The 13,872-nt window shown below is 35.4% G+C and overlaps 1 protein-coding gene across 3 annotated transcripts in view; it reads left to right on the top strand.

Annotated features, from left to right (window-relative positions):
• Window positions 1-13,872, top strand: part of LOC139134524 (ubiquitin carboxyl-terminal hydrolase 19-like) — a 231,910-nt gene that overhangs the window by 206,521 nt on the left and 11,517 nt on the right. For 2 of the 3 annotated variants that reach the window (XM_070701382.1, XM_070701381.1), the window contains exon 24: window positions 580-732. The exons of the other annotated variant lie outside the window; for it this stretch is intronic. In XM_070701382.1, the coding sequence (XP_070557483.1) occupies window positions 580-732 (153 nt within the window). The remainder of the gene's footprint in view (window positions 1-579; window positions 733-13,872) is intronic. 3 annotated transcript variants of the gene reach the window in all.

The raw sequence follows: 13,872 nt of genomic DNA, 5'->3' as shown, positions 1-13,872 counted from the left end.
GTCTCGGTTACCCAGACTGCACTGCAGGGCTCTCATTCAGCTGTCCCTTCTCAGTTTTGGGAAATCCCATTAAAAAATCTCCATGCAAGATCGCGCGACACAGACAAGAGTGATGCACCCTGGAGCATTGACCTATCTATGATGTAATTATTATATTTTGAGACAAAGTCACATTTGAAGGTTATGCAGAAGTTGCTTTCAAGTCCCTCCATTGTAATGAGTGTTGACTCTGACTTCAATGTCATGGATCACATAGACAAGTGCACTACAGCTGATCCATGATGTATAAAAAAATTATAGTTCACACTCATTATGAACACGAGACTTCAAAAGCCTCTTCTACATAACCGTGAACATGTTGCAGCTTTATTTTCTGCAACTTTGTCTCAAAACCTAATTATTACATCTAGTTCAGTTGTTTTCACCGTGCATTTTTCTTGTCCATCGTACACCATCTTGGAGTTTTTGAATGGGTTTCATCCAGTCTGATTCAGCGCAAAAATTTTCAAAATAAAGTGGTGGTGGAATAAAACCATATCTTGTTTTGGCATCTTCACATCTTATGCCTGTTTCTTTCAGGTACTGTCCCCAATGTAAAGAACACAGAGAAGCCACCAAAACAATGTCATTATGGAGATTACCATCAACTTTGATAATACAGCTAAAGAGGTTCTCCTTTAAGAACATGCTGTGGCGAGACAAGATTGATAAAATGGTTGAATACCCAGTAAGGTGAGATGCTAAGATCACCCTTGTGATGTTGTATCAGTAATGCTACGTAATGTTGTTTTGCTGATGTATCAGTAAGCCAACACTTACGATGTAGATCATAAATTAATATTTTTCCATCTTTGTCTTTAGCATGTTAATATTTAGATTAATAGTAGGAGTATTGAATCACTGAAGCTTCATAAATTTTGATAAATTTTCCAAATTTCCTGTTTTTCAAGCCAATCTGGGATCAAAATCCAACATTCTTAAATAGACTTTGACTTCGCCACGTAGTTCCATATAGCTATGTTTCCACATGAGTATTCCCATCTGCCTGGATAATAAACATATTTCCTGTGTCATGAATTAATTAAAAGAACCAATATTCTTAAAAGTGATGAATATGTTTATTATATTATGCATTCTGGAACACCCCAATTTTATCCTATCTTCCAAAGGATTTGATCGTATGGAATTCTTTGATAAAGCACAGAATATTATAATAGAAGTTATCATCAATAAGCCATCATTGTGCTACTTTACATTGTTTTGTTTTTGTCAATTATTGAGAAAACTAACCCTTTTGTCGTATGTTTGTCTTTTGAACATTTTTTGGGTTTCACTAACACTCGCTAACACTCACAAAATGTGATAAAAGCTTGAATTTCTCCAGTTATGGGGTACTGATCCGATAAGACAGTTAAGTTTCAATTGAAACAGCATAGATGTGTTCCTATTCATTGAATGTGTGTGAATAGTCTTCAGATGCCAGAGGCACAATCAATCAACCTGTCAGTGAGTAGAAATCCACAATAGATTTAAATCAAGGCAAGACCCACAATTAACAAAGCAGACGGCAGTTGCAGCAATTCTCCAACTAAACATAGTGGAAGTCTACTACTGTAAGAAATGGAAGGCTTACAACAGAGATTCAATCAGGCATCTGACTAAGGACCACAAGCGACAGATTCTGTTGCTTTCTATGCTAAAACCAGGGCTTTTGGTAAACAATTTGCATATTCACATCATGTGATATGTGTGAGATAATGAGATTTCTAACAAAGACATGAAGCCCTAAAAGTTCTAACCTCCCCAAAGATAATCTCGTCACCAATGATGAGATGAAAAGATAAAACACAGGTTATAATTGTAACAACATAGCTCGGTTATTGACCAAATCTTTTTAGCTCCGCTGTCAGTGACGCAGAGCTTATCAAATAGGTTGATTTTCCGTCGTCGTCCGTCAACAATTGCCTTCTCCTCTGAAACTGCAAGTCCGATTGCTTTGAAATTTTATATGCAGTTCACTTGGGGTGACCTCACTTAAGTTTGTTCAAATCGTAGTGAAATTTGCATATTTTTATTTTTGGCGCATTTTTTGCTGTTTTTGGTAAAAAAATCTTCTTCTCTGAAACCGCTTGTCCGATTGCTTTGAAATTTGATATGCAGTTTATATAGGGTGACTTCAATTAGATTTGTTCAAATCGTTGTGAAATTTGCATATTTGTGTTTTTAAGGGAATTTTTGCCGTTTTTGGTAAAAAATCTTTAAAAATCTTCTTCTTCAAAACTACCAGTCAGATAGCTTTGATATTTGGTACATAGGTCCCTAGGGATGATCTATTTCAGATTTTTCAAATTGTGCAGAAATATGCATTTTTAAGGCAATTTTTTCCATTTTTGGTCAAAAAATGTGTTTCTCCAAAAGGACTGGCTTGATAGCTTTGAAATTTGGTATACAGGTTTCTATAGATGAACTAAGTAATATATATTGAATTTCTGGTGAAATCTGTAATTTTATATTTTTTGGGCAATCTTTGCCATTTTTGGTCAAAAAATCTGTATTTCCAAAACTACTCATCTGATAACTTTGAAATTTGGTATACAGGTTCCTATAGATAAACTAAATTATATTTATTGAAATTATGATGAAATCTGCAATTTTGAATTTTTGGGGCAATTTTTGCCATTTTTGGTTAAAAAATGTGTTTCTCAAAAACTACTGGTCTGATAGCTTTGAAATTTGGTATACAGCTTTCTGCTGATGAACTTAGTAATATATTGAATTTCTGATGAAATCTGTAATTTTGTATTTTGGGGGCAATTTTTGCCATTTTGGTCAAAAAATGTGTATTTCCAAAGCTACCCATCTGATAGCTTTGAAATTTGGTATACAGGTTTCTATAGATGAATTAAATGATATTTATCGAAATTATGATAAAATCAACAATTTTGTATTTTTTGGTTAAGTTTTTCCATTTTTTGGTCAAAAATTGTAATTCTTAAAATGTGCTGGTTTGATAGCTTTTAAATTCGATATGCAGGTTCCTACAGATGAGTAACGTGATATTTCAAAATTATGATGAAATCTGTAATTTTGTATTTTTGTGGCAATATTTGTCATTTTTGGTCAAAAAATTTGTTTCTCAAAAACTGCAAGTTTTGATATTTGGTATACAGGTTCCAAGGGATTATTTTAATGTATGAAATATTGAAATTATCGTGAAATCTGCAATTTTTAGCTCCTCAGTTTTATATACTGAGGAGCTATTAGAATTGAAAACCAGGATGGCTGCATCAACTTTTACTTCCTGCTGTCAAGATTTGGCGTCAACTTCCTTCTGTCAAGATTTGGCGTCAACTTTTACTTCCTTCTGTCAAGATTTGGCCAATTAATTTCCGTCTGTGTGTCCATGTGTCATGTGATAAACTGGTGGTGGCCAATTACAGTGAAATTTGATCAAGCTGCAGACTTTCATTAACCAAGGTGTTGTTTTAATAGATGTGTATCAGCAATATTTACAACATTAACACAGCAGGGCTTTATGTGGTGTTGTTTACATCTTTAATCAGCTACATGCTCTCAGTTACACAACACACCAGGGCCACGTCCATGAATGTCAGACAGAGAAACACAAACAAATCACCACACTTTGCAATGTCATGTATCTTTCATTTTTATTTGTGATGAACAAATGAGCGTGAAAGTTAAGGTAGCTTTGGGAATTGACCGGCTAGACCAGCATCCTATAAACTTACATGTTCAAAATACATTTGTATATGTATTCGTGGAGTTCCTGATTGGACTCAATGGTGCACTGCAAGAACCTTTTCAACATAACGATTCTAATAAAACGTAAAAAAAGACAGTTTGTTACAAGGCATCCTTTTCACTGAAACACTTGCAAACATGATTATGATGTGTTCTATTACTTGTAGCTCATTTCATTTATACCATTTAGACAAATTTTTCACTATTATTTCTATTTTTAGCTTAAGGTACTTTTAAAATTGTAACAGCTCTAGTACTTTCTCTTTCGTTCTGTTTTTGAGGTATACTGTGATTAGAATGTTCCCTCACAGTATTTCATGATTCGATTCATCTGTAAGAACTAGGATTGCAATGATTAGACCGTTGTGAGCAACAGATAACTTATCATTGTGTCCAATTGTCAGGAATTCCCAAAATTGTTTAATATGTAGATTCACTGAGACTGGACAAGCGAAAATTTCAAAAACTTCCTGAACTTTCAAGCTCATTTGTTCATCACGAATAAAAAAAGAAAGGTACATGACATTGCAAAGTGTAGTGATTTGTTTATGTTTCTCTGTCTGGCGTACAGTGGAGTGGCCCTGGTGTGATGTGTAACTGACAGTTGTAGCTGATTAAAGATACCGTACTCGTCCGAGTATAAGCCCCTGCTCGTGTATAAGCCCCCCCTACTGATTTTAGAGGATTTTAGAAAATGCATTACATCCGTGTATAAGCCCCTACCCTAGTGTAACTCAAATACAGAAAGGTTAGGAGAGTATATTTGGTCATTTAACTTGGTAAAATTAATTTTAGATAATAAAGAAACCATTAAAAGATGTTAAAACAATGGGAATCTGGAGTTCCCTTGACTATATCGTAAGGAAAATGACACGTTTTTCCAGTACTATCTTGATTCTTTGACCCTACTCACCCCCGTCGCCTAAATAGAATAGTCTCACTCACGTCCGCCATTGTTTATTTTCATTCACGGCCACGATGTTTTCATGCTTGAAACATGCAGTTTCTTTTGTTTGAAGCAATTATCCTTTCATTTGTGAAGACTTTTCCTGGTGACTATTACAATTTTCACTGCTATGTTGTTGTTTTCACAAGATGTAGACAGTTTGATATTGGAATATTGAGTTGCCTTTCCGTGTGGGCAATGCATGCCTGTTCACATTACTGTTGATCAGCAGCATACATGACGTCTTTGTTTCAAGTTTGGGTTTTTTTTCGACGCTGAAATTTCACCAAAATGTCACTTCTGTATTCAGAGATTGTACAATCAATTTCTTTGGATGTGTAAGTCGATTTTGAAAGCGATAGAAAGATCGAGTGGTGTTGAAAAAAATCGTGCATAAAATTAGCATAAATTAAGCGTCCATGCCAGATAACATGGGGTTGCTCGAGTATAAGCCCCTCCCCTAGTTTTACCGCTGTTTAGTGTTGCCGAACCGGGGGCTTATACTCGGACGAGTACGGTATAAACAAGACCACGTCAAGCCCAGCTGTTAATGTCGTAAAAATCGCTGATACACAATACCTTGGCAATTAAGTTTTGCAGCTTGATCGGATTTCACTCTAACTGGCTGTCAACTTCAATGTGTTTTTGGTACATAGAGAAAACTATGGGAGCAAAGTTTTTCGACAAAATGTCACATGACCAGCCACTTCCTGTGTTAATTATGCACATACCTAATTCTGGGCTTAATAATAGAGCTATAGTTCTGATTTTTGGTATGTAGGGATAACTATGGGATACAATTTTTTTTTGACAAAATATCACGTGACCTTGATGACCTTTGACCCCAAATATACATATATGTCCATAACTCAGTAACCACAAAGGCTACACCCTTCATATTTGGTATGATGGGACGCCTAATGATGACGCATCCTGTACCTCATTAATTATGCATGTATCTAATTTTGAGCTTAGCCAATAGAGGTGGAGGTCTGATTTTTGGTATGTAGGGATAACTATGGGATACAATTTTTTTGACAAAATGTCACGTGACCTCAATTACCTTTGACCTCAAATATAGATATTTCTCCATAACTCAGTAATCACAAGGGCTACACCCTTCATATTTGGTGTGATGGGACACCTAATGATGACGCATCCTGTACCTCATTAATTATGCATTTATCTAATTTTGGGCCAGTCAATAGAGCTGGAAGTCTGATTTTCGGTATATAGGGATAGCTATGAGATACAATTTTTTTTGACAAAATATTATGTGACCTGGATGACCTTTGAATCCAAATATACATATATGGCCATAACTCAATAACCACAAGTGCTACACCCTTCACATTTGGTATGATGGGAGACCGTATGGTGCCATATCCTGTACCTTATTAATTATGCACATATCTAATTCTGGGCAAGCCAATAGAGCTAGAGGTCTGATTTTTGGTATATAGGGATAACTATGGGCTACAATTTTTTTTGACAAAATGTCACATGACTTCGATGACCTTTGAGCTATATTTCACAAATACTACCGTAGCCTTTCATCTTTTTTGCATATTTATTTCTCTAGTGTGCCTGTGCAGGCAGAAAGATGGTAAACATTTTGCAGAATTACTTAATTGTCTCAGAGTTGGCCAAAATACACAAGAAGATATAAACCTACTTAAGCAAAAGGCTGATGAATTTTCTGGTCAAGCAGATCAATGTGAAATGCAATTCACTTGTATACTACAAATTTAAATGTTGAAAAACACAATGAAACAATTTTCACTAGAGTGCTGACAGAGAAATTACGGTGGCTCTCCTGCATTCCAATGCAGTAAATGGCGCTTACTCACTTTACTAGTCGCCTAATAATAAACCGCCACATACTCCATCAGGATAGATTGGTGTTAATGTATGCAACTTATTTTTATATTAATGCGCCAAATCATGCCGTATATACAATTAAATGTATCTAACACAAATCTTGTGTATCCGATATCCCGTATCCAAACCCCATGCCTCCAAGTCAATTACTGCTTACCAACAACCAACTACTTCAACTGGCCTCACACTTGAGGAGCTTCAGTGTCCTTGACGCTATTTTTATTTTTGGGGGCAATTTTTGCCATTTTGGTCAGAAAATTTCATTCTCAAAAAACTACTCATCAGATAGCTTTGGTTGACATGCTCTTAGGGATGATCCAATGTGATATATTCAAATTATGATGAAATCTTCAATTGTGTATTTTTAGTCCCCACGGACACCGTCCGGGGGACTTATAGGTTTGGTCATGTCCGTGCGTGCGTCCGTGCGTGCGTCTGTCTGTCCGTTCACGCAGATATCTCAGAGATGCAGGGAGCGATTTCATTCAAACTTGGTACAAGGATTACTTCATATGTCATACAGATGCACATCGATTTGTTTTGTGATACGATCCAATATGGCCGCCAGGCGGCCATTTTATTACAATTTTTTCATGTACAGAGCCATAACTCAATCATGTTTCGACCGATTTTATTCAAAGTTAGTACAAGGACACTGACCAATGTCATAGATATGCATGTCAATTTGTTTTTTGATACGATCCAATATGGCCGCCAGGCGGCCATTTTATTACAATTTTTTCATGTACAGAGCCATAACTCAGACATGTTTCGACCGATTTTATTCAAAGTTAGTACAAGGACATTGACCAATGTCATAGAAATGCATGTCATTTTGTTCAGTGAAACAATCCAATATGGCTGCCATGCAGCCATTTTGCTACGATTTTTTAGCGACGAAGTTACGTAACTGAGGAAGCTTATAGAGTTGGGAGAGGCAAAATTGACGTCATTTCCGTCAACAACTTCCGTAAAACTATTTTGTCACACCACGTGATCACAACTTCCGTAAAACTATCTTGTCACACCACGTGGCATATTAACGCTGCACACTCACTATCAGCGGAAAATACCAGATCGAGTTGAATTGACATTATTATTGAACTTATAGCGTACGTGTGAGTGTATTGGCTTACATGAAAATGTGATAGACAATGATGCATTTACGGTAGAACGTCCATGCTCGATCAAATTGTTTTTGTTCTGTCAGTGTAAATTACGAGATTGGTGGATGTTGACTGACAGACATCTTGCGTGCGTTTGGTCCTGACATATTACATGTCGATCTCATTTTTACTGCGCAGGGGAATGAATTACGTTCCTCATGGGTTTCAAATATGTCAAAAAAAATACGAAGTTTTGAGTGGATTTACAATTTCATTTGTTAGATTACGAGCGAAAATTTCAGCTTCCCATTTCATCGGCGCGACCGTGCAAGAAACCTCAGTCTCCTACTACCTCCATGATCACATGTTGTACCACACATGAAAGACGGTCTCTGAAACACTCAGTGTGTAAGCCTGTGGAAATTTGCGTAGTGTTTTTTCTCATTTAATTTGGTAAATTATCAGCAAAAACCTCAATAATTCAAGGTAACCCTTTCTTCTCAATCGCTTCCTGGAGTTTCAAAGTCATACCAACGAAAATGAGTGAAAATTTCGATGCAAAAATCGTGCATCGGCGAGAGTAATAAGTGTTAGCGTAAAGAGACTGAGAGTATTCATACAGAAATAGCCCATGATTCGAGCGTGGTTTTCCTGTTTTTCGTTTGAATTTTGGTTAAATAGTAGCTTTTTAGCGGGTTTTTAAATTTTTAAAGCATCTAAAAATGTTAAAATGACTTTTCATTAACAAACGGAATAAAAAAGTAAGAAATTCAATTATTTATCTACAAAATAAAAATATTTTGGCAGGCTGAATCATGCAGCTAAAAAGTGAACAATCAATGTTTTGGACGGGTACATACGCACATACGTGTGAGTGATTTTTCGCGGGGATTCCCCGACCGTTCATTGCTGTGGCGCTCGAATATGCAGTCAGTTTCTGTGAAACGGGATGAAATTTTCTTTCAGGCGAGGCGTTTCAAGTTACTCTTGAGAAAAGTTACTTATTTATCAGTTGTTGTTTTACTGTTTCATGACACATGTTTCTGAATCAATCACTTGTTGACCTGAAAAACAACGATATTTAGTACTATTTTTCAACAGACTTTTAGTAAGTATCGGTGGTACAGCTGTCAAAATACTATCGTTTTCAAAGTACATTTTGAGTGAACTTTGTAAATGAACATTCTGAACCATCGTGTAATCGAATTTTGTTGCTTTTGAGGTTTATTCGTGGTTTTTTAGCTACTATAGACTATAGTCTATAGAAGCTATTGGGATGGGTATCCGTCCGGCGTCCGGCGTCAGTCTGTATGTATGTATGTATGTATGTATGTATGTATGTCCGTTTGTGAGGCGTCCGTCCACTCAAATATCTTGAGAACCGCAGTACTTACTGATTTGATATTTGTTTTGTAGATGAAAAATATGATTTTGAGAAACTGTTTTTTTTTAATTTTTTGATATTGTTGAAAATAGGCAAATTAATGCCAAAAAAGGTGTTTTTGGTAAAAAATCTTCTTCATAACCGCAGGTCAGACAGCTTTGTTATTTGGTATACAGGTCTCTAGGGATAACCCAACTTAGATTTGTTCAAATTGTGATGAAATATGCAAATCTGTATTTTTAAGGAATTTTTTTTTCATGTTGGTCAAAATTTGACTTACATTGTATGTAATTCTTGTACTGTATAAACCCTATCAATTTACCCAGAAAAAAATAATCAATATGATTTTAAATAATTGAATTAATTAGGAAATCATCAAAGCCAAAATAATTTTAGTGTGGAATTATCAGAACGTTTAACGTTTTTTGACAGTTCATAGTGAAATGCTTACCATCTTGGAGGATTGAAACATGTAAAGGCAACTTTCCTGAATCCCAACTTTGATATATTCTGAACCACCTTTTATGTTATCTAAAAGAAATTGCTCTTAATAGTTTGTCATGATAGGGTGGTCAAATAAATAGAGATAGAGTAATTTCCATTTATGGTTGACTTGGTAAGGATAAAATAAGATTACTTTTTGAGGAAAAAAATAGGTGGTCAATTAAAAGAGTGGTCAAAGTGATAGGGTTTTTATGGTAAAGCTGGGCTGTAAGATTTCTCATGTGCTATTTATAGCAATTATGCAATCTGTGTAAACAGTGCAATGAAAGTGTAACATGATTCCTTATAATGCTTTTGATGACCTTGAACTTCTTAAGTTACAAACATTTGTCTCTTCAGTGTGCTTTCTCTGAGTACGTACAGTCTCAACTTATTCGACAGAACTTACTTACAATCAATGTTAATTTGAAAGTTAAAATGTGCTTGGTTAATAGGATGAAAATACAGATAAAGATAACCAGCTGAAGATTCTTTGTAACCTGACAGATATGCTGTTTTATTATGACATAAATCTTGATTTAAGCAAGTCTTCTTTACTTTAATTAGAATGTAATTAACTCTCGTTTATTTGCTATTATAGACTAATATAGTCTGATGAAATATGCAACTCTGTATTTTTACGGAATTTTTTCCATTTTTGGTCAGGCCATCCTGAAATGAGCTATCAAAGATATCCACCTTCTTCATCAACACATGTGTCACAAAAGGTTATTCTCTACATAACACAGCAGAGCTCTGTCAACTGTTGAGTCGCTTGTTTTTTCAAAACCGCTGGTCAGACAGCTTTAATATTTGGTTTACATGTCCCTAGGATGACCTTAGTGAGATAATTTCATACAGTCAGGAAATACTTAATTTTGTATCCATGTCTATAGTAGCTTCAGGGACTTTGGCCTTATGTTTGTTTCTTTCCATCATCAAACATTGACAAGTAAGCTTGTAAAACTAGCCTTAAATCACTTAAAATTAAATATGTGTTACTTTCTGGTTTTGTAATATGTAAAGAAATAAATAAGTTGATTTCTTTTGATCCTTTCCACTTATTGGTATTTTTTCCTGGTTTAAAGTTACTAATATCCTTATTCCTTAGTCTCTACAATCTTAGAAAAAATGAAACGATTGATTTAATAAAAGAAACTTATTGTGACACAGTTCAGTCATTTTCATAACTCTGGTTCAAAATTCAGTGTGCTATACTCATATCTTGGCAGTGCTGAACTCTTCTGTCATAGTATCTGCAATTGAAGAATTACTTCACATAGAATATAATTTGTAAATGTAAATCAGTACTGTTGAAGATTATTTAATTGTCAGGGTGTTGCCAAATCTTGTGTGTATATAAGTATGTCCGGTTCTGAGATGAGCTGTATTGGCATACAAAAGGAATTTGTTGATAACTGACAATTTAATTAATACAATCAATTTGAAATTTACTCAAAACTTTTGAGACTGAATTTGTAACTTTAATAAGAATTTTCGGAAGCTAGAGGGGAAACAGACATACCAGTGTGATGGGCGGACCAGAAAGTCCATGGAAATCAAGCAGGTTGTTCTTACATGAACATTGCTGTTTGGTGTGTTGATTTGTAACACACTATGCTAACATGTTTCAACACCCAAGAAAACATTTGCAACTTTATAGTCAATGCGACATATTAATAAAATTATTTTAATTTTGTATCAGAATATCACAAAACAATTCATCGCAGTCCAGCTAGCTGTTATGAGTAAGCATGTGTACTTGGCTGGACTGATCAAGTTTCTGCAAAAAATCATTTCACCATCAATGACAAGCTAAAGTGACGTCTTTAATAAATGTGTCCATTCAATATCCAAAGAGAATCAAGGCTATCAATGACACGAAGAAAGTTTGTTTAGAATTATATTTTCGTTTTAAACTACAGTTCTTTGATGTAGTGTGGTCGTCTGGCAATCCATCATCACGGCAGATGTAGTGCATGCAATACACAGTCCACACTGTCCAATCATGCGTGCTTGTTTTCCTGTTACAATTCAATTGGGTCAGAATTTTGTAGCAAGGAACATACAAAATCTTGTAGATAAATCAATTTGGATGATCTGTGTTGATCTATGCAAATTCCGAGTCTGGTGGACATGTGAAAATTATGATTTTTGCCTTCATGTACAAGATAGCATGTTTACCAAGCTGGACGCTCACTGCTAAAAAAACAATAGGTTTTATTACAGTTTCACATTTCAACCCTTTCTTTGCATCTTTCTCAGCAACATTCCCCAAACCTCTCTCCTTGCATCCCTACTGCTAAATGCACTGAGGAGCACAGTGTCATATCATTGACACTATTTTTCATGTACAGAGCCATAACTCAGACATGTTTCAACCGAATTTATTCAAAGTTGGTACAAGGACATTGACCAATGTCATAGATATGCACGTCAATTTGTTTTGTGATACGATCCAATATGGCTGCCATGCGGCCATTTTGTTACGATTTTTCATGTACAGAACCATAATACTCAGGCATATCTCAACTGATTTTATTCAAAGTTGGTACAAGGACATTGACCTATGTCATACATATGTATGTCGATTTGTTTTGTGATACGATCCAATATGGCCGCTAGGCAGCCATTTTATTATGATGTTTTCATGTACAGAGCCATAATACTCAGACATGTATCAAGCGAATTTATTCAAAGTTGGTACAAGGAGATTGACTAATGTCATACATATGCATGTCAATTTGTTATGTGATACGATCCAATATGGCTGCCATGCGGCCATTTTGTTACGATTTTTCATGTACAGAACCATAATACTCAGGCATATCTCAACCGATTTTATTCAAAGTTGGTACAAGTACATTAACCTATGTCATACATATGTAGGTCAATTTGTTTCATGATATGATCCAATATGGCTGCATGGCAGCCATTTTGTTACAATTTTTTCATGTCCTTAGCCAAAACTTGGGCACGTCTCGACTGATTTTATTCACCAATTTTATTCAAACTTAGTACAAGGACATTGACCTATGTCATGCATATGCACATTGATTTGTTTTGTGATACAATCCAATATGGCCGCCTTGTGGCCATTTTTTTTTCCGATTTTTTCATGTCCGGAACCATAACTCAGACATGTATCAAGCGAATTTATTCAAAGTTGGTACAAGGACATTGATTTATTTATACATATGTATGTGGATTGGTTTCACGAGATGGTCCAATATGGCCACATGGTAGCAATTTTGTTATGGTTGTTTCATGTCGAGAGCCATAACTCTGGCAAGTCTCAACTGATCTTATCCAAAGTTGGTACATGAACATTGACTTATGTCATACATATACTTGTTGATTTTTTAAACAGTAAGATCAAATATCGCTGCATGGCGGTGATTTTGTTACAATTTTCTAATGTACAGAGCCATAACTCAGACATATTTCCACCAGTATCATTCAAAGTTGGTACAAGGACATCGACCTATTTCATACATATGCTCGTCAATTTGTTTCACGTCATGTAGCAGTAACATGTCAATTATTGAAGTTTCGCAAGTAGGTTGATATGTCAAGAAATACTGCATCAAATTCATGAAACTTTATACAGATGTTAAGCTCACATTGCTTTAACATTGAAAAAGACATTTATCAGTGTCATTTTAATTAATTTGTAATTGCATAAGTAATGAACCTTCCTAATTAGAGTGATATTGCCACAAATTAATACAACGTCAAATTTGATGAAACTTGATACAGATGTTGATCTCAAAGTGTTGTAAATACTGTATCAAACTTTATGAAATATGGTACCAGTGATAATCTGTTAAGTGTTAGGATTGTATGCAAAAATGTTTTGCAACATCCTGTTGATTAATTCCTAGTTGACTCATTTTATGAACTTTAGGATGGTTGCCTACATGGGTTTTATGTTTTCGTCACCATGGAACTCATTCTTGGCCATTGAGTGCCATCTGTATCAAAGTATTTTGATCACAAACCTAATTAATGAAGAGGACTCCATCCTCTCTGAGGACATGTAATCAAAGTACCCATTAACAAGTGGGGACTGTGTCATCAACGATGACTTGTTGCAGCTATTTTAGCCACTTTTTTCTGGCCACTGAAATGAGGTATCAAAGATTTCCACCTTCTTCATCAACATGTGTTAAAAATAGTTATTCTCTACATAAACACAGCGGAGCTATATTGGACGTTAGGTCACTTGTTTGAGATTCGGGAGTTTGCCGAACGGTTTTTGTCTGCGGCCTCTCTGCTAGGTGACTGGGTACTGTACGTTGTGAGTTCGT

This window comes from Ptychodera flava, chromosome 6, assembly GCF_041260155.1.
Source record: "Ptychodera flava strain L36383 chromosome 6, AS_Pfla_20210202, whole genome shotgun sequence".
NCBI classification, from domain to species: domain Eukaryota; kingdom Metazoa; phylum Hemichordata; class Enteropneusta; family Ptychoderidae; genus Ptychodera; species Ptychodera flava.
Note: the sequence above shows the minus strand (reverse complement) of the source record. Positions and strands in the feature narration are given on the sequence as shown.